Source organism: Trachypithecus francoisi, unplaced genomic scaffold (genome assembly GCF_009764315.1).
Source record: "Trachypithecus francoisi isolate TF-2019V2 unplaced genomic scaffold, Tfra_2.0 Lachesis_group13, whole genome shotgun sequence".
Lineage (NCBI taxonomy): Eukaryota > Metazoa > Chordata > Mammalia > Primates > Cercopithecidae > Trachypithecus > Trachypithecus francoisi.
In genome coordinates, this window is record NW_022681458.1 from 102,097,427 (window position 1) to 102,120,328 (window position 22,902).

General features: G+C 34.3%; 1 protein-coding gene across 1 annotated transcript in view; it reads left to right on the forward strand.

Annotated features, from left to right (window-relative positions):
* LOC117095052 (low-density lipoprotein receptor-related protein 1B) overlaps positions 1-22,902 on the forward strand; it is a 1,687,268-nt gene that overhangs the window by 940,559 nt on the left and 723,807 nt on the right. Inside the window, exon 6 of the mRNA XM_033231629.1 lies at positions 17,208-17,465. Within this exon, the coding sequence (XP_033087520.1) occupies positions 17,208-17,465 (258 nt within the window). The remainder of the gene's footprint in view (positions 1-17,207; positions 17,466-22,902) is intronic.

A 22,902-nucleotide genomic window follows, 5' to 3' on the forward strand; every position in this document is an offset into this window, starting at 1 on the left:
TGCTTTTTCCTGTGATATTCACATTAATGTAGCCTCCTTATCACTTGAGTCTCACCTAAAATGTCAATATTCAGAGTGATCTTCCCAGTCCATTCTATTTCATGGTATGTAGCCTCTACATCACGATGTTATTTTTCAGTGTTATTTATGCATACCTACTCTATCACTATATATTTTCCCAGTTTTATTTTCTTTATAGCATTACCACTTGAAATTAATTCATTATGTATGTTTATCACATGATTTCTCCAGAATAATGTAAGCATTATGACAGTACAGAACTTGTTGGATTTGTTTTCTGATATTTACTCAGTACTGATCATTGCCTAGAACATATAGGTACTCAATAAATATTTGTGGGAAAAAAAGGATAAGAAGGAAGAAAGGAGGGCGGGATGGAAAAAAGGAAAAGAAAAAACAAAACTTGTCTTGTTAATTAAAATTACTAAAATGAGTGCTCCACTCTTAAGTGTTTATATTTCATGTTTCAAAACTGCCTTTTACTGCTAACCTGCAAATAAAGCCTGTAGTTTCTACACAGTTTTCAGCTTAGTAAGTAAGCAATCAGTTAAGTATTGTTGATTGGCTAACTAAATAGCTTTGAGATGCCCTAGTCACAATAAGATAATGCTAATGATTTTATGGACTGAATTAGCTTGGGAATAATATAAGGAAATACTATGCAGAATATTCCATCTGGCTTCTTCTAACTTCCTCCAAATGTAGTTCCATATCAGGCATTTTCAAATTATGATGTATTGATGAATTAATGGGTGCCCTCATCCTCCCTTGTTAGAAACTGGTAAATTAAGCATGGAATTTCTTTTCTGAAACCACACTGGACAAAAGACTGGATTAGCTCAGCAAGCTGCCATTGTTTCTCTTTACACATAACCTCATGTTATCATTTCAATGATTTCCCAGAGATAGTGTGGTTAATTATTTAGAAAACATATATCTCTACAAAATATCAACAACAGCAAAACTCTTTTACTTTTTTAGTTTACTTCTTTGAATTACCGACTTGATTTATGAAGCCCTATTTGAAATAAGGCAATCCTTGAGAAAAATTAGGTCAGGTTATGTTTTTCCTTTTTGCTACCACCCAGAGTTCAGATTTAAAATATTGATGAACTAAAGAAGTGGAAGGCTTGTTATTTGCTGTTTCTATTGATCCACACAATATCACTACACAGGGAGAGCGTAATGTAGTAAACCCTATAAAGGAAGCACATCCTCTTTTTCTACATAGGTAGGTTATCTTACAATAATAGAATGCAACCAGAAAAGGATGGAACATAATAATGTCCTACTACATCAAGGAAATTTGACGACTCTAGAATTAATAATGGAATACATAAATCTCTTCACCTCTAGGTCTTTAGCTTGATGACATTGTGAGCTTACAAAATTTGAAAAATACATAGTTACCATGGGAATGTTGCTGTGGTTTATAATTTAAGGAAAAGGAGTTGCTAGCATGAGCATAAGTCTATAACAAACACTGGCGTGTTCTAAAGGTCACGTGGATATTTGAACCAATGTATTTGTACACTTTAAGAGAAAAACTGCCTGTTTGGCTTTAGTTTTCTCATGTTTATGGCAAGTGAACCAGAGGATACTTTTGGCTTCAGTTATATGTAATTCCAGTTAATGCAATCAGGTTTAAAATTTTTATGGTAGTTTTATTACACAGTAATGTGGCTATATCTGACAAGTGCTAGAAAAAATCATTATAAATTGAGCCAGGTTCATCTTAAAGCTCTGCCAGTCCTTTTTTCAGTTGCCTGGCTGCTGAGATTGGCCTCTCTTTACTCTTCTTTTTCTTGTAATTCAACCCTATTGGACTCCAGAACCTAACTTTGCCTCCACAACAAATGAGGGTTCCAGGGCTCTCAGCAGCTGGACAGTGTGGAAAACAAGGGAAGGTCCAAATGGCCTATCCCAAGACCATGGATATGTGGAAAAGATCTCCTGGTTTTAGAAAGAAAGAATGCTATAAAAATATCAAGCCAAAGTGATGTAATGGAGAGCTAGAACTAGACCCAAGAGGATGGTTCTGCAAAGACAGTACAAGATGATAGATGAATTAAAAATTCCTGAGAAATAGCCCTTTATGAATGGCAGAGAGAGGCAGAGTTAATGGGCTGGGAAGCGACCTCTAAAGGTGCTGCACTAGTGCAACATAGAACAATATCATGGTCTCTTCCTAACTGTTCACCCCAGAGCTTACCAGTGGGGTCTTATTTTCAAGACAATAGATAATAATTAGGTAAATTAATGTAAGTTAATTGATTATTCTTCCTTTGTAATATAATATCTGAACCCAAATAAAATTAATAAGCCTTAAGAGCATCTTTAAGAAATAACTGTTTTGAAGGGAGGAGATTTTAGACACTACAACAGATGGGGGAAGAGATTAATATTAGGCAGGAGGCCTTTTCATTCCTATTAATTCATGTAATGCAGACAAATTTTCTCCTTTCTACACTTAGTAAGATTGACTCTGACTAATGAACTAAAGAATAAATTGTTTCAGAGTTGAGAGGACTTTCAATGGTAATCTAGTACAATTTAACACTTGATACTATCTGTTTTTTATCTTCAAAAAAGTAATTTCCAAAAGAAAAGTCTGAAACATATTTTTTAAAGTGATTTTAACTTAAATATGCACAGTTGAATAGTTTTATATAGGAGACATATAAGACTATAAATTTTATGAGAGAGCATTTGTTACTTTGTAATAGAACACACATTAAAAACTAGTAATTAATGTTTATTTATTTATTTATTTATTTTCTTTTAAGAGATGTAGTCTCACTCTATTGCTCAGGCTGGCATGCAGTGGCATGATCATAGCTCACTGTAGTCTCAAACTTCTGGACTTATGCCATTTTCCCACCTCAGCCTTTGAGTAGCTGAGACCATAGGCATCAACCACCATACTCAGCTAATTTTAAAATTTTTTGTACACACAGGGTCTCTCTATGTTGCCCAGGCTGGTCTTGAACTCCTGGCTTTAACCATCCTCCTGCCATGCCCTACCAAAGTGCTGAGATTACAGGTGTGAGCCACCACACCCACACAAAAGCTAGCTATTTTTCTAATTAAACGTTAGGACTTGTCATGTGAAAAACATAAAAATAAAAATAAAAAAATAACCATGTATAGGTACCCAGTAAAACTTCTTGCATATTTTGATATGTTTTTTGAAAACCGAGTTGTAGTAATGACTTGTCAAATATGAAAATAAGAACATTTTTAAATGTGACTTTATTTTAATTGATTTTATTGAATTTGATATAAAATATGTATTGAATGTGAAAACTTGGGGCTGAAAGCAGGCTCATGTAGAACCTGTAGCAGTAAAAGTAATAGTAAATGGTGTTTACTTATGAACTGTTGGCAATTTTACTCCTAATAAATTCAGACTCATTGGACTGTACTTTTCAGTCAGTGTCCTAACCACTCACTGAAGGCATACACATTCTCCTGAACCTCTAGGGCTCTACTGATTGCACTGAAGCAATAGTAAAATAAAGAACACTAATTTTATGATCATCACTCTATAGTCAATGCACCAAATGGTGCCCTGGGAGAGTGTACCTCTTTGCCATGGAGTAATTGGAGCAGTGAGAGTAGAGAGCCTATTAAAAAAAAAAAAAAAAAAAAAAAAAAAAAAAAAACTTCAGTATTCTATTACATCTTATATTTGCAGTTCATTGAAAAGAAAAAAATAAACAGAAGACTACTGAGGCAATGAAACTGTTAGTTGTAAGAATAGGAATCATAGTCCCTGTATAATCGATGGAAGCATATTTCTAGACAGCGTTGGGGAGGGAACATTTTCATATCATTTGCTGTTTTCTCTGCTATCATTCTTAAAAAGAGAAAAGAGAGAGAGAAAATAAATGACATATAACTTCCTATGGCTCTTACTTTAAAACTCTAGGGGTGATTTAACATCTAGTAACATAAGTTTAAAGTTTTTCGGGGGGAGGCGGAGAATTTACCCATGGTTTTTTGCCAGGGCTGATTCTGTGTGTGGGAGAATGGGCAGGTGTCCGTACAGTGAGGGAATAATTCTCTGCCACATAGTATCATCTTATCAGACACTTAGTAATGCCTGAAATTCAGCTATTAAAAGACTATTCCCTTGCCTTTTATTAAAGCATCTCATATTAAGATCTATTCTTAGGAAGGGTAACATATTAAGTCTTAATAATTTAAACAACTTATGAGACTAGTAAATAAGATCTGTTTCAGTATACTATTGGCTAAGAATGGCTTCTTGTAGAATGACAGATGTGTGAAGATTCACCATTTAGCGTTTTTTTTTTAAATTATTTTTTAGATAGTCAAAAGTTCTAATTCCTGTATAAGTTATTATTTCATTGAGCCATAACAGCCAATAACACTTGATGACATGATAGCGCATAAGACCTATTGGCTAGGAGTAAGCCTAATCACCAGCACCAGCCTGGTAATACAGATTTATTGTTCTGTACTGTCGCATATGCATGCATGAAATTAGGAACACTGTGGTAAAGAGTAAGTAGCAAAAAAGGAGTTCAATGCCTGAAGCAGAGTATGTGCTTGACAAATGTTTGCTGGATGCTTTAGAAATTTCTAGAACATTTAAGAAGCAGAATGAGGGTAAAGGATAGTCAGAGGTTTGCAAGAGGTTCAAAGGAGAATAGAATATTTGACCAGCTTTGTCCTGTTACTCGGGGCTAACTATAGCTTTGGTATAGTGTTGTCATTAAACAGTAGTTTCCTAAGTGTGTCCCCTCCACCAAGGACCTCTCCCCTCTCCAATAAACATGCAATCCTAGTAAGAGCTCTGTGCTTGCTGCAAAAATACAGCTGGAGGACAAGCTTCCCTATCTGCAATCACACTATACTGAATAAGCCTCTGTACTATAGAAATTCTAGAGCTTCCCAGTCTGCCTTTGGAATCCCTCCTGGATGGGTAGCCTGGCCATTAAACTATTTCTCTATTTTATGGAGTATTTTTACTCTACGTCTTTTCTGGCCGATCATTCAGTTAGAAATCACATTTCATGGCAGGACAGGGCAAGGATTTCTGATGGAATTTTTATTATCCAAATGATACAACATACTTTTTTTTTCCCTCTCCAAACACTGTTAATGAGTATGTCAGTGCTGGGGTACACAATCTCCTCATTATTATTCTATGTTGGTTTTGGTTTATGTTTTTATGCTAGGGGATATCATCTTCACAGTCTAGCACCTTTCTTGACATTTTTAATCTTTTTTCCAGAAACAAAGTTGCAAGATTGATAGCAGAGTCATAACCATGGTGTTTTATGTGTCATGACACCTTTCATTTACTCTTAGTCTAAGAAAATATCAGAGAAAAAAAGCATGTCTTCCATTTTCTTCATAACATATTTTTATTGCAATCTAGCTGAGAACTTCTGTGTTTGAGTATGAAAAATGACATGGCTGTATTTATGGGCTCTGGGTGCGACAGTCAATAAACTTTGCTTTTATAAATGGCACAACAGATAGGCAGAAATTTCTATTGTGCTTTTTATAATTTTTTGTAGACAAGCTATCAAATTATTGATTAAATCTTCAATTTAGAATGTGAGAGAAATTATATCACCCTCTACAATTAACTCTTGTTTTCTATCTTAAAATTGGATATTCTAATGAAAATAAAAAGGAAGGAAACACATTTAAATTTATAAAAATTACAAGTGGTTAAATAGATGAGGCAAGACTATACATAGGTATATACTTTTCTGTTGCTTTACTTGGGAAAAATATAAATGTATATCACTATTGAAATCCTCAGGGGGAAAAAACCTTAAAATTCGAGTAGACAGAATAATGTTGACATTTTTATAAGAAAAAAATTGATTTTTCAGAGTCTTCAAGGCATTCTCTATATCAGTTGCAATCAACAGGGATTGAAAAAAATCTGGGGTAATAAAAGCAGTTAGAGAATGCCCTTTGGGCAGTCCTTCCGCTGGAGAACACAATTGCCTTTGACAGAGATAACTACTATTCTGCATATTTCCCCTAATCAGGCTGCCTAAAGTCATTTTAGTCTTGAGACAAGAAAACCTGTTGCATTGATTTCATTTTTAAACGTGTGTATTTCTTTTAGGACTCACACAGCCGCTGTCTATACCTCCCATGAAATATAATCCTGACCAAATTATTAAATTATATCTTAGTACTCTTTGGATGTTTAGAACATCAAGTTATAAAGAACATAGCTGATAAAGTAGCTAGAAGTTTGGCACATAAGAATGATTGAGTACTTAGAGTACTTAATCTCTATAATAGGAAGTAGAAATTAGTGATCTTACTTATAAATTTTATATTTAAATCCTTGTCAGACAACAGTGAAATATATTAAATGACCTTTACTTTTTTCCATTACTAGATGATGAGTTTCGTACATCTACCTCCCTTCTCCTTATTGGAAGGTGACGATCTTTTTTCATATTTCCTTGAGAAAATATAAGCAATTAAAAGAGAATTTTCTCACCCAAACTCCATTAACTCTACTAGTCTATTTGAATCTAGAGCTAACCACCCCATCTTACTCTTATTTAAATTAGAAAACAAATTGACTTTTCTCCTATTAAAGGTCAATCCTACAAATGTACACGGATCCTATCTTCTGTCACCTGTTCAAGGACTCGACTCATATAATTGTCTTCTTTTTTTCTTGAATCGTTGATATTTTCTTTTCTCTTAGGTCATTCTCACCAACATACAAGCGTGTTGCAAAGATGATGCAAAACAACTTCCTTTAAACGTATATCCCTGTCCGGCTACGTCTCCATTGTTCTTTTCCCTGCGTAGAAAAACTCAGTGGAGAGTTGTTCCTTTTCCACTTTCCTTTGCTCTGCTGTTGAATCCCCTTCAATGAATCGTACACTATTCTTATCACTCACATCTATTGCCAAGGTCTTCAGTGACCTCCTGTTGCCTCATTAGTTAACTATTGGTCTTAGGCACACAACTGACAATTGTCTCCTTGAAGACTTTACCTCTTAAAGCAGCACAATCTTGAAATTTTGCTCTTGCCTTACTGGGCATTTTTTCTCAGTTTACTTTGTTTTATTATCTTCATTTTGCCAATATTTTTGGCATGATTCAGCGTTCAGTCCTTTAGACATCTTCTTTTTATTGATTTCCTAGGACCTTTCATCCTGTATCATGGCCTTAAAAACCCTCTGCCATGGCTTTAAAAAATATCAAGAGACTGAGACTTCCCAGTTTTTATCACCAGTTATGATGACTGTTGAACTCCAGACTCACAGATCCGATTATATATTCAGTATCTCCATTTGGATATTTAACAGAAATATCAAACTCTATCAACTTTTGATTTTCTCTCCTAATAATGCTCTTTCTTCAGTTTTTCATCTTGGTAAGGTTTCCAACATTCACCTAATTATTTAAGCCAAAATATTGGATTCATCCTTCACTGCACTCTTTTTTCTCAAACCCTTTGTTTCTAACTTGTAAATATATTCTGAATTAGATTACCCTCTCTAAGGATCAGCTCTCATCCCCATTACTCCTATACTTTACTCACTTTCATAGAATGTATCACTGCCAAATAATATTGGTGTTTGTCTACCTGCTTATTGTCTTTTTTGTGTACTAAAATGTAAGCTCTGTAAAAGCAAATATTTTGTTAGTTTTGTTCACTGTTGTATTGCTAGCATCTACACCCTGGCAGAAGCTAGCCAGGCTCAATAAATATTTGTTGAATGGATAATAAATATTCAAATACTGAGTCAGTGTTTCCCTTTCAGGGGCCATATTAAATGTGGCTCTTTTACGGACTCATGTTTTCAAACTGAACTTACTTTACAAATAGGAGTTACTTAGAAGCAATTTTCAAATGAGTCAATACCTATTACATTTTGAACTCAAAAGTTACTAATCTATAACGTAGAGAAAGAAGTCTGAGTAGAGAAAATATTTTTCTGTAGCTAAAGTATTTTCCACTGGCTACAATTAGAAAGGTGAGTAGGAGATTTTAAAGCTGCCATTAGCCACTTCTCAGTAACTAATGTAAACTGACCCTCACTAGACCGTCTGCTAGTTCTAATATTCACGTAATAATCTAAAATTTGAATGAATTATATTCTGAAATTTTGAGATTTACTTACAAACTTTCAATGGTTATCAATTACATTTCTTTCATTATTTTTTCTGATTAAAATAACTGTATTATTTATTTTATTGTGTTTACTGAAATACATTATTATTATACAATGTATTAATTCAGTAAAGTCTCTTTAAAAAACATTGGGGAGTTCATATTCAAACAGTCCTCCACGTTTCATTCATGTATTAAACACTTGCCATGTGCCAAGTAAGACTTTCAGATAATAGACAAGATACCTCCTTGGTTTGGTTAGACCAGCCTTCTGCGAAACAGGGAAACTGTGAGAGCCACCAATCTGCAAAATGAAAAGATACGTTTGTGCTGGGGAGGGGATGATGTTATTGTCTTTTGTTGTGCTTATAAAATGGGTCTTCTTCCAGAAAAACAATATATTGCATCGCTTCTCAATTATCACATTTCAAGTTGAAATATTCTCTAAATGAAGGCACCAGTATTTCACTACTAAAGTCTAAATAGCAAAGTGACTAAATTGTTTTAAGATTTATGGTTAATTCAGGTTCATCAGTAGTTTACCTGGGTGAGTTTTTCCAATGCCAAAGACAAGATTAAAAAGCACAGGTTTGGCACAGTGGTTCATGCCTATAGTCCTGGATCTTTGGGAGGCCAAGTGAAAGAAGATTGCTTGAGACCAGGAGTTTGAGACCAGCCTGGGCAACGCAGTGAGATCCTCTCTCTCTCTCTTCTCTCTCTCTCTCTCCCTCTCCATAGAGAGTTAAGAGAATGGAAAAATACATCTTTGCCATGTTTCCCTGTTTCGCAGAGAGCTGGTTTAACCAAACCAAGGAGGTATCTCGTCTATTATCTGAAAGTCTTACTTGGCACATATAGAGAGAGAGAGAGAGAGAGAGAGAGAGAACACAAAACAAAACAAGATAAAAAAACACAGCTTTAGCCATTGGACTAATGTGCCAATACTGAACTCATCATCTTTTCTAAAAACTGATTCTACTTTCTTCCCTTACTGTTTATTTTAATGATACCTTTTCTCCCCATCACCCACATCTAAAATTTCCAAATAATCCTTGACTTCATGCCACTCGTTGTCCACAACACAATAATAACTGCAATTTTGAACTTCTGCTTTATTACATCAACCTATTTCTACTTAAGATCTCAACACTTCCTACTTTAGTTTCTCGTCACCCAGTTTCTGAGAAATTTAAAATGGCCTTTCTCTATTCAGTAATTCAGATATCTGCTACCTATGTCCACAAGTTTTTCATAATTTTGGGTTACTTCCTTTATAAAAACAAATGAAATTAATGCCATTCTCTATGTGACATGTAGAATCTAGTTTGGAGGACCATAGAAGAGTTTACTTAGGAAAAACTCTGAGAATTCTCTGGGGCTTACATTTTTCCTAATGACCTCTGCTTCCAGTAGGAATGTTGCCACATATGGCCATTCTCCATTTCTGCAATTCATGAATCTAAACAGGAACAAAGATATATTTTTCCATTCTCTTAACTCCTTTCCAACTTCACTCTAGATTTCAAGGCAGTGTGTAAGTAAGACATTTCCATTTTACCTTAATGTACACATGAATTATACTTCTGACATGAATTATACTCTACCAGTTAAAAAGTAAAATTATACTCTACCATTTATAAATAAAAGCAAGAACATTTTTAAATAATCCAACATGTTATCATTAACTATAGTTACCATGCTGGAAAACAGATCTATTTAACTAATTACTCCTACCTGTAATTTTGCATACTTTGTCTAACATTTCCCCAACGTGATCCCCCAAATGCCTTAGCTTCTGGTAACAAACATTCTACTCTCTATTTCTATAAGATCATCATTTTTAGATTCTACATGAGTGAGATACGTGGTACTTGTCTTTCTATGACTGGCTTATTTCATTTAACATAATGCTAAGAGAAGAGATATTAAATGTTCCTACTACAGAAATGGTAACTATGTGAGGTAATGCATATGTCAATTATATAGGTTTAACTATTCCACAATGTACGTATACTTCAAAACATCATGTTGTACACTATAAAGACATACAAATTTGTATCAATTTAAATAAATAACCCCCCGAAATAAAAGCAAAAACATACAATTCGGAAAGTTGAGTGGGAAATGTATACTTCTCACTGTATTCTACTAATCTTTCTCACTATATTTTACCCACCCAAATAATATCTTACATATTATTTTAGACTTTATCTTCTTAAAGCATAGTTTTGACCACATTATACCGTATTTCTACAATTAACTCTGGTTTCCCATTGCAGCCAAAATTAAAAATAATTTCATTATCTTGACATTCAATAACCTGTACATTTTGTCCTTAACCTATTTTGTCAGCTACTACAAAACCCTATAACTTTGAACTCAGTTATTTTCACTTAACAGTTATATTAACTTAAGTGAGTTATTAATATTAAAATGTGGTAAATATTAGCTGAATCAAAGGGATATTGTGCTTATACAATAAGCTAATAAATGTGAACTATGTATTACAGTGTCTAGCTCCTAAAATATGCTCTGAAAACAGTAACTATTATTAGTGTCATTATGAAATATTCCACCAGTTATGCATGTTGTACCTTGCAGAAAACTGAAAAACTGAGGTCAATCTCTCCTCAACATATTCAAATCTTTCACACATCTGTACTTCTATCAAAGCTGTTTCTTTTGCTTGACATTCTTTTATCCATCTCTGCATATTGAATTCTTATTCTGCCATAAGGCAAGGCTGAGACCAAATACCATCACCATCAGGAAACTTGTGCTTCCACTAAACAGACATATCTAGCCATTCTTTGAAACTCAATAAAACTATACATCTTTTATGAAAGATGTCATACCTGATTATTAAAATATAGTTCTTCACAGATATCTTAAACTTTCTACTTGATTATATCTTTCTTGAAGGCAGACTGTCTTACCGATCTCTTTCAGATCCCAGTTAATGCTGAGATCTATAAATACTAGATAAATAAATAAATTAATTAAAATGTCTACCCAAAGAATACTTCAGCATAAATATATTGTGATGATAAAAGGTAGTGCTAAGATAAATTATAGCAATATTCATTTTCTTGCTCAGTCCAATACAGTTGTTAATACATTTTCATTTTCCCACATTTGATTTATATATTATTATTATTATTATTATTATTATTATTATTATTATTTGAGATGGAGTTTTGCTCTTGTTGCCCAGGCTGGAGTGCAATGGCACGATCTCAGCTCACTGCAACCTCCACCTCCCAGGTTCAAGCGAATCTCCTGCCTCAGCCTCCCTAGTAGCTGGAATTACAGGCATGTGCCACCATGCCCGGCTAATTTTGTATTTTTAGTAGAGACAGGGTTTCTCCATTTTGGTCAGGCTGGTCTTGAACTCCCAAGCTCAGGTGATCCACCCACCTCGGCCTCCCAAAGTGCTGGGATTACAGGCGTGAGCAACATGCCCTGTTATATTTTGTTTTTATAATAAAATGTGATAGAATACATTCTTTTGGTATATGACAATATATCATTATTCTGAATATTATTCATTTTGGTAAAGATATTTGTTTCATTAAAAATAGTTAAGGAATGAAAACAGGGAGAAATCAATATGGCAGTATGTTTTGAAAAAGAAAATATTTCAATGTTATATCTTTTTTTCACTTACATGATATTAACTTGATTCACATTTTCAGTTTGGTTGGTTGACTTTGATCTACAATTTATTATATATTTGAATACTGTAATACTTTCTTTCTCTTTTTTTCTCCACACCATGATTCTGTATCTCTCCTTTTTAAACTACATAATTTTCTCCTAATATTACATATTTAACTTTTTCTGTTCTTTGCATAATTTTATAAGTTTTTTTCAAAAAATTAGCCCTTTTGGCTGGGCACAGTGGCTCATGCCTATAATCGCAGTACAAAAAGTAGTCAGGCATGATGGTGCATGTCTGTAGTCCCAGCTACTCAGGAGACTGAGGCAGTAGAATGGCTTGAGTCTGGGAGGTGGAGGCTGCAGTGATCTGAGGTCATGCCACTGCATTCTGGCCTAGGTGATGGATCAAGACTCCCTCACACATACACACACCAAAAATAAAAAATAAAAATAAATAAATAGACCTTTTACAGATTGCCTGAATTTTGTTTCATATATTAGTAATTCACTTCTTACATAAGTTTTAATGATTTTGATTAGAAGTTCTTAGTCTTCTCATTTCTAACTGCATACCCATTTTCCTTATTTTTACAGCCTTTATATAATTTGTATATGATAAAATAAGAGTAAATCTGAAAAAAATCCTCTTTCAATCTTTGAAGTTCATGACTGGCTTAAAACCAATTCTTTGTGTTGTGTAGATTCCAATTTTCTGTTTTCTCACAACATTAGTCTGACTCTCCATTTTATATACTTTATATGCGAGTCATTATTCAACCTTTTATTCAGTTAAAACTGGAATTTTTTTCATGTTTGACTTCAGAAATATTGATATGCACATACTGGGAACTTCATTTAGTGGAGACAATTGCTTACACATACAATTACAGGTTTAATTAAAGAAAATTAAAATATAGAACAATTAGATTATATATATTTATATATACATGTATACATATATTTGTTAGTTACATAATTATTTGTTAATATCTGAATTCATTACTTCAATCACTTAGAAGGAAACTAGCCAATTAATATTCTTATAATTGAATAGAAGAACTGGAGGTTTAAATGAAATCTTAAAAATGGCAAGTTTTTATACACACTGAAAACATTTATTTAGCACAAACTATATATCAAAATCATATTATTGTAAGTAAATAAATCCACTTTTAGTATACTTTTGACTGGGAGAGGATAAGGATAGGCTTTCAAGGACATGATTATAGTGACTTGGAATTTAAATAGGTATTTTTATGAACCTGGTCAAATAAGCATTTCCACATTTCCAACTTCCTCTTTTCAATTCACAATTTTAGAATCAGTCTTCAAAGGTTGTGGCACTAATGAATACAAATACATTACTGGAAAAATCAAATCATTTTTTGATCATACAGAACACAAATACAATGCTCCATCACAGGAGAGAGAAGTGTTTTCAGGTCTGTCAACATACAAGGAGTGATGAGGAGTATGAGGACAATTTTTCTCCTCTACCGTGAATCAGTTGACAACCTGCTGTAGGTGTTTATTCAACCAACGTCTTGGTTCTCTAAGTTAAAATGTCAACCAAGTGCTTGTTTGTGCTTCAGTATCTTCTATGTGGAAGGTTAATGTTCATTACCTCTCACTAAGTGTTGATGCAGGTATCCCTTTGATTGAAGTCATCTAATGTGCTTTTCAAGTGTTCTTTTGGGAAAACTGTCCATTGAGTAAGGATGACAACCAATAAGAGCATCACATCTATTCTGGTCAGTCTCGTATCCACGTTACCCAAGCTGGTGCTCTTCAACTGGCATGTGGTAATGATGCACAACAGAGATTAGATGCGGTGCAGGTAGAGCTAGATTACATATTTGCCAGGGCTATGCCAGCTTTCAACTTGAAATACACTGAAAGAATTGGATCCTTAGACCTTGAGGTTTTTTGTGGGTTCTTGTGTTTCAGTGGCTTCCTTCCTCCATATTTGACCTTCTGTCTCAAGAGGTAAACCACAGTTAATAATTAGCAAAGACCAATAAAGATTACTTAAATAAAGCATTCACAACTTATGTTGTAGGTATCCTTCCTCCAGTATGTCCTTTGATTTTTTTAAAGTCACCATTATTAAATCAAACCCTGTTAGATTATGAAGCACCTGACTTTAGAATTACTGGTTATGTTTTTCACTAAAACAATTAATTGATTGACTCAACAAGCAGCTACCAAAACCAAATAAGTTGACTAATTTTGTCAAATAAGCATTCTGTGTTAACCATGAACCCATTTCCATCTCAGTTTCTCAGGGGAATCTCAACACGCCTTTATATTCCAGCCTCTCTTCAAAGAATGTTTATGACATACAAAAGTTTACTGACCAGTAGCTAGCCAAAAAAATGGCTGTCTAAATCTGGATTTTGCATAAAACTTTGCAGCAAGGATGCTTTCCATAGTGGGTCGTTTTGAGTGAGAAGTAGTTTCACTAAGGTCATTTCAGTTGTCAAATGAAGACACTAAGGACTGACATTGTCAGCCTATCTTTGTTAACCTGATTAAACACCCATCTAAGATTTTACTATCACCTGAGAAATCTATGATCCAACAGGTCTCAAGAGTCCTAAGGTCAACAGTAAAGTGACAAAAGTAAGAGTAGAGGGAAGACTAAGTCTAGATCCCCAAATTTAGGAATGATGAAGGCAAGTGAAACACAGTTCAAGATAGATTTAAGAGATTAAGAGAGAAGCTGACTAGCTAACCAGGCTCAGATGTGGTCAATTGACGAGGTTATGTTAAGCAGAGATGATTCACTATTCTACTGATGCTTCTGAGAGAACTTTTTTGTGTATGCAAATAATCTTAGCATTTGTAAGAACATTTTTGTTGTGGGCTTATACTCAGATAATCCAGGATAAGTCTATTTTCTCCATTGGGAAAAAACTGTTGTGCTACTTAGTTTTATAATCTCATTGAGGCTTTCTTGGTTTATTTTTGTTTGTTTTATTGTTTTGTTGTTATTATGTATAAAAAATGTTTAAAGTCTTGTTAAAGGCAGACAGGAATCCTATGACTTGAGAGAATTTCTTGGGGGAGGAGAGGTTTATGGCAGATGCATTTGACAACAATAATGTAACTTAAGCAGACCCTGTATGGCAGGTGCACATGATAGAAGTAACAATTTAAGAAAGGAAGGTTGCCACGTGGAGGTTGCAGGTGGTGGGGCGGAGCAGGGCGGTGGGGGAAATGTGCTAAGGGAACGTGCTATATAAGCTGTGTGCTTTTTCACAAGTGGTAGTGGTTCATCCAGTCTGCTGCTGCTGGACAGTCTCTGTGTGTAAGTTTCCCTAAATGTATTTTTTTTTTCTTCTACTTGTGTCTCTTCTTTGGCCTCTTGAACTTGGCACCACCGCTGTTGAAGTTAAGAGGGATCTGGCATGATGGGGATAAAAATTCCAATGTATGAATTATAGGGTTTCTTTAAGCCTGTGAGGTGAGGCCCCAAATTATATTCGCTGGTGGGCTCTTCTATTTGAGAGAAACATAAGTGCCTGATATCCTGGCCCATGCCAGAAACAAACAAACAAGAAAAGGCCACTAAATAATATTGCTTCAAAACTTAAGACTTAGTTACTTACATTAGTTATAGTATAGGCTCTTGCTTTTGCCCTACCTTTACAGTGCTCAGCTTCAGTTTCTTACAGAATGGTCAAATGATATTTATGAAATTTTCTGAATAGCTAGTCATAATCCGAATTCCCTTCATGGGTTAAATAAACAAATTATTTTTGTTGCATTTCATGAAATGTTTCAAAAGAAGTCTGTCTTCTGTGTGAGAATTCCATGTGTCCTTTTCATTTATTCAGAAAACTGGTATTGAATGATCACTAAGCTCTAGGCTTTTTCTCTAGATGCTAGAGGTAAAACAGAAGTAAAATAAATAATCAGAAAAGTACATAAAACATACTTTGGTGAACAAGAACGAAATAGAAAGTATGTAGAAAGTGTAGGGTCTTAAAATTTTTAGAAGATACAGTTCTAAGAGATGCCTCACCTAAGATGACATTTGCATAATGACCTAAAAGAGGTGAGCAAGTAAGCCATTCCAGTAATTGATAAATGATTATTCCAGGAAGTGAGAAGCCCCTCTGAGGTGCAGCTTGCCTGGCTTCTTCAAGGAACAGTAAGAAGTGCAGTGTGTCTGGAGTGAGACAAACAAGAGTAAGAGTAGTAAGGAGATGAAGGAAATGAGATTAAAGAGGTAATGAATATACAGATCAGGTAGAGTTTTACAGATCATTATAAGAGCTTTGAATTTTGCTCTGGTTAAAATAGGAGCCCTTTGAGGGACTGAGTGAAGAACTGACATTATCTGCCTTAGCATTTTAATGGTATAACTCGGGCTGGTGTGTTGGGATATTGTAAAAATGAGGAAGGCATAGATGGAAAAAGGGAAACCAGTCAGAAAATTTTGAAATAATCTTGGTGAGTAATAATGGCAGGACAGTAGCAGTAGTTACTGAGAAGTGGTGGGATGTCTGATAGGTTTGACCTCATGGTCAAAGGGATTTATTGATGCATTAGATGCAGTTGAATTAAAGATTTCCACCTATTTCCTATTTCTTAATTAGCAGAAGAGTTACTCTGAATATGATTGTGTAGCTAAACTCTATCAACACTAATTTTCTATCAGATTTTACTGTTACCTTTAAATATGCTATTGAAACTCTGGGAAATTAGCATATGTTCATCAAAAACTCAGTCCTAATACCAGCAAACCTGCATTGTTTAAAAAAGTGGTATTAAAGAAGTTTATTTTAAATCTAGAATCTTATTTTTCACCTAGACTCTTATTTTTCTGACTATAGAAAATGGATGTGGAAGGAACTGGCTCAGTAATCACTATCTAGTCACTAAGAGAATGTGTGATTGTTTGGCTCTTGGGGTTGGTCAAGGAGCCAATGAGGCCAAAGTCACAGGTGCACTCTTTGTATAAGCTTATGAACTTTGTGTTTTCTCCTCCAGAGAATCTGTTTCTGATCTCTCACATTCAACTCAAAAAAAACATTACCTTGCTCATGAGGGTAACCTGCAAAACAGTATGGAGAGGTCAGTCTAGATCCATCATCATTTCTAGAAACACAATTCACACCACTTCCTTTACTTACAACAATAAAAGTAAATGACATGTCCCCATATTTAGACAATACATTATGACTAAGGAAATAACGAATACAAATGTTCTGCAGAATGTTTTTTTTTGTGAAGTATACATATGACTTAAAATATTTTTATAAGAAAATTTCTATTTTATGAATTTATTAAAAGTATAGAAAATAGCTTTCAATAACTAATGCAAAGCTGTAAAATAATCATGACTCTTACTGAACTTACTTATTTTTCTATTTTATTCCAGAACCTACAGATAGACCACCTATACTATTAATCACAAATTTTGAAACAATTGAAATTTTCTATCTTAATGGAAGTAAAATGGCAACTCTAAGCTCAGTCAATGGAAATGAAATTCATGCTCTGGATTTTATTTATAATGAAGACATGATTTGTTGGATTGAATCAAGAGAATCTTCAAATCAACTCAAATGTATCCAGGTAACAAAAGCAGGAGGATTAACAGATGAATGGACAATCAATATTCTTCATTCCTTCCACAGTAAGTGTTTCAATTAAATATTATATGCCACCCTTTACTGATTTTATTTACAGACCCGTAGGCTGGATTCTCAAATTTCTAGCATAGCTCATGGCTGTTGGAAAGCTGTATGTGCAAATACGATGAACTTGAATTACTGTATCCACTACATGTTTTGCGTATGCAAACACATACACATACACTTTCTCTATTTAGGTAAGTTGTAAATTGCAGAGTTAATTGTAGTTCTTTCTTTAAGGCTTTTTATAGTGTCACCTAACTGGGAATTTTGATTTTTTTTTTTTTTTTTCTCACTGAGTGGTAATTCACAATGTGATAGTGAAGGTGGGATTAAAAAAAAAAAGGGGGACAGAGTTGATAATTATAAGTGCATTGACTGTAGTTAAAAAAATATCTCAAATAATTAGGTTTATGCTAATTGGGAGTAACTACCTGTTAACTCTCTTTAAAGCAAATCAATTTTTATACGTCCTCTTCCAATAAACTTGTGATTTGTGATTCACTTTGACTTCTCATGTCAGAAACTTGACAGACTAACCGTCCTTCTCTTCCTGCATATTACCATAAACTGAAATCTCATTGTCACACGCACACACACACACACACACACACGGAGATGCACACATATTCTCTCTCTCCTTCTCTCTCCCTGCTTCCACATAGAAGTATAAAAATTGCTTTGTGTATGCTCAGGGAAACCATAAGCATGAAAATTTTAATATGTATCCATTTAATTTATGATTTACAGAAAGTGTTTCTTACAAATTCAGCTAAGATAAAAATCTAGAAAAATGAAGAGAAGCTGGGCACAGTGGCTCATGCCTGTAATCCCAGCACTTTGGAAGGCCGAGTTAGGTGGATCACCTGAGGTTAGGAGTTCAAGACCAGGCTGGCCAACATGGTGAAACCCTGTCTCTACTAAAAATACAAAATTAGTCGGGTGTGCTAGTGCATGCCCTTAATCCCAGCTACCTGGGAGGCTGAGACAGGAGGATCGCTTGAACTCAGCAGCTGGAGGTTGCAGTGAGCCGAGATTGTGACATTGCACTCCAACCTGTGTGGCAAGAGCAAAACTATGTCTTAAAAAAAAAAAAAAAGAAATGAAGAGAAATGTGTACAATCAAGTTAAGTGGAAAAGAAGAATGCTGTGATAGAATAAAGGTGATTTTCAAATTTAGAATATTTGGTCTAGTTTCAATAATAAAGCTTTTCATATACAATTAAATGAACTGGTTATTAATCCTTGTATAAAGAAATAATACTATGTAATGTTTGATCATTGTAATTAGATTAAATGAGTCAATGGCAAATTGTGAAAAATAGGACATACAGGTATAATTTTATATACTTAAATGAACAAAGTGTTTAACAAATATTGTCGAACATTTTGAAGATCCTCTTAATATAAATGAAGCAATTGATGAAGTTATTTATTGTGAAAAAAGATCAAAATTATAACGAAAGCAGTGAATATTTCAAGAACTCTATAGAGAAATGGTCATTCATATTAAATAATAATACATATAATAAAGGATGGCACAAGGCAGATAATCCTTATTATGTAATTTATGTTATTATGTGAGTAATAAGGATTATCTGCCTTCTGATGCAAGTATTTCAGACATTGGCTTAGGCAGCAGCTGGAAACTGAACACAAGGCCCCAGTCCTTGCTACATTAGTGATTACCTCAACTAACCCAAATGTATTTTCCCCAGTGAATGGAATACTGAATAGTCAAATAGCTCAAATATTCACTAAGTTGCCCAGTAGAGTTATTTTCTAAGCATACTTAAGAACTTTTTATCTACACTTCATATGCCCTAATAATGGTAGTCTTCTCTTCTTTAATATATGTTTTAAAAACAAATATTTTTAAAAATAAATCTAAGGAAGGTCAAGCAATTGCATATTGAATATTTGTAGAAAATAAGTATAACTTAGATTAAATTTGATTTATTAAGCAATTCAGCAAACCTAGAAACATATATTTTGTTGTTGTTGTAGCTAGGGAATTCAGTGAAATGCCAAATAGAGTATTCATTTTGAATAATAAAAATTCACTGAAAATATTTTAATCTGAGTAAATAATCTGTGATGAGGTTAAGTTTAAGCATGCAATTACATAGTCATGTTAGAAAAAAGTGATTAAATATGTGGAAGTAATTTCATGACTGGACTGGGGTAGGGGTGTGAGCAGGACTGAGCTTCTCTGTCATTGCTTGTAAGCCACGCATTTTATCAACATGTCACAGAAGAGCTGCCATTGAATACGGTGGGCTCTGTGTTCACTATGACAGTTTGTGATATGATAATGAAGTTTGAATAGTCTTTGCATCTATAATTACATAAAATCTTTGTCATACCGTATAAGCAAAAATAATGAACTGATGGAAGTCAGCCTGAATACCTGTCACTTTTATCCACTGTTCCAGAGATTCTCTTTAGTTCCTCCCACCCCCATTATATGTAGGTGCTTTTCTCTTAACTCACCTGAAGAGAACATGCTTTTTTGAGAAAATATAAACATTTTAGTTTTCAAAGGATTATTATGAGAAGAAAATCAAACATTGCAGGTCAAACTAACTTGCAGTTAACACTTCCATAATATAGTAGTAAATATTTTATTGCAATATTTTAAAAATTGCACATCTCATCTCGTTGGATACCCACTGCATCTCTGTGTAGTAAGCAGAAGAGATATGCCCTTCCTGTTTTATAATAGATGGCATTTTTATTCAAAGTTCAGATGTATTAGGCAAACCTGGATGGCTAAAAAAAATGCAGAAGTGGGATATCTAAGCCCTGTTTTTTGTAAAAGACACTAGAAAAACAAATCTACCTTAAATGACATATTTTAACTGTGTTGTATATGCTGAAAGACTATCTGCAACCGGGAGATATTATTCTTTTGTTTTTATGGGAAAATTGAGACTGAGTAGTTAGATAATTGTACACAGCATAATTAGGTATGTTTCACTTGGGTCAGACTTTATAGCTTTTTCTAAATACCACGCTGCGCTTAGGTCTCAACTTTTTCACGTTAGCAAAGCAAAAATGATTAGGTCTACTAATATTACTAATGTTGGCTTGCAAAGACAGGTCCTCTAAGTGGGAGAGAGTTGTATGAATCTTGGAAGGGAGGTGGAAAAAGTGGATTGTAGAAGTCTATAGCATTGAAAAGGCCGACCCAATGATTCTGATGTGGCCTCCTTAAAAGTCTTACGTTTAACATTGCACATCATTCCTAAGCAATATTGTGAGAGAATCAAGATGAATGATAATAATATGCTCAATAAATTGTATTAATGAACCTTGGAGGAAATGATAGAAATTAAATTTCCTATTGAATTGTATTTTTTTATAACAATAACTAATATTTATTTTTTAGCCTGAAAGTTGCAGACTTTGGGGATAATTTTGGAGTTAGATGTCTTCTAAGCAAAACTTGTTTTTAAGAAAAGTATTCATACAAAGCACATTTGTAGCAGCTGATTGTTTCCCAAAATTTTTCTTGGAGAGTACTGTGGTAGGGACACAGATACCCAAAATAACAAAAATTATGGGATTTACAAAAGTGTTGAATTCAATCTGTTTCCTCAGGACAAAGTGGATAGAGATGATTGAGATAAGAATATTTTCTGAGTTAATCTCTTATTAAGGAGGATGATTCAGAGCCATATAGTCATCCCCCAGCTGGACAGTAAACACTTTCATTGTCTTTTTATGGGTAAATTCTTCAATACTCTGAAAAATTCAAGGATCACTTTTAAGATTCTAACATGGATTTAGCCAGCTTCTCTTGAGCCACTCATGGGCTCAACTCCAATCCAGTAGAGTATACCTAGCTAAAAATAAAGTAACTGCTTATTCTTCATGGACTTAGCTTCTGAATTAACCCCTTTCACAGACTTTTATATTTTTCCTTAGCTTGTTTTAATATCAAACTTAAATCATGTTCTATTTGAACCTCTAACTAGAGCTACTAAATTAAGTCCTTATTGGATAATTTTTGAATTCTGACTTTTTTTTATCTTTAATTTTATTTCAATTTCTGGGATACATGCACAGGATGTGCAGGTTTGTGACATAGGAAAACGTGTGGTTTGCTGCACGTATCAACCCATTATCTAAGCATTAAGCCCAACATTCATTATTTCCCCTGATGCTCTCCCTTCCCCACCCCACCCCCACAACAGTCCCAGTATGTGTTGTTCCCCTCCCTGTGTCCATGTTTTCTCATCGTTCAGCTCCCACTTGAAAATGAGAACATGGTTTTCTTAGTTTTCTGTTCCTGTGTTAATTTGCTAAGGATAATAGCTTCCAGCTCCATCCATGTCCCTGCGAAGAAAATAATCTTGGTTCTTTTTATGGCTGCATAGTATTCCATGGTATATATGTACCATTTTCTTTATCCAGTCTATCATTAATGGGTACTTGGGTTGATTCCATGTCTTTGCTATTGTGAATAGTGCTGAAATGAACATACACGTGCATATATCTCTACAATAGAATGATTTATATTTTGGGGGGTATATACCCAGTAATGGGATTGTTGGGTCAAATGGTATTTCTGGTTCTAGGTCTTTGAGGAATTGCCACTCTGTCTTTCACAATGGTTGAACCAATTTGTAACATGTGACTAACATGTAAAAGCATTCTTATCTCTTGACAGTCTCACCAGCATCTGTTGTTTCTTGACTTTTGATAATCACTATTCTGATTGGCGTGAGATGGTATCTCCTCATGGTTTTGATTTGGATTTCTCTCATCAGTGATGTTGAGCTTTTTTCCATGTTTGTTGGCAATATAAATGTCATCTTTTGAGGTATCTCTTCATGTCCTTTGCCCACTTTTTAATTTGTGTGTGTGTGGGCATGCACATGTGTGAATTTGTTTAAGTTTCTTGTAGATTCTGGATATTGGACCTTTGTCAGATGGATAGATTACAAAAATTTTCTTCCATTCTGTAGGATGTCTGTTTGCTCTAATGATGGTTTCTTTTGTGTGCAGAAGCTGTTTAGTTTAATTAGATCTGATTTGTCAATTTTCGCTTTTGTTGCTATTGTTTTCAGTGATTTTGTCAGGAAATCTTGGCCTGTGCCTATGTCCTGAGTGGTATTGTCTGGATTTTCTCCCAGAGTTTTTATAGTTTTGAGTTTTACATTTAAATCTTTAATCCATGTTGAGTTAATTTTTGTATAAGATGTAAGGAAGGAGTCCAGTTTCAATTTTCTGCATGTGGCTAGCCAGTTTTCCCAGCACCATTTATTAAATAGGGAGTCATTTCCCCATTGCTTGTTTATGTCAGGTTTGTCAAAGATCTAATGGTTGTAGATGTGCGGTCTTATTTCTGAGTTCTCTGTTCTGTTCCACTGGTCTGTGTCTGTTTTTGTACTAGTACCATGTACCAGTTTTGGTTACTGTAGTCTTCTAGTA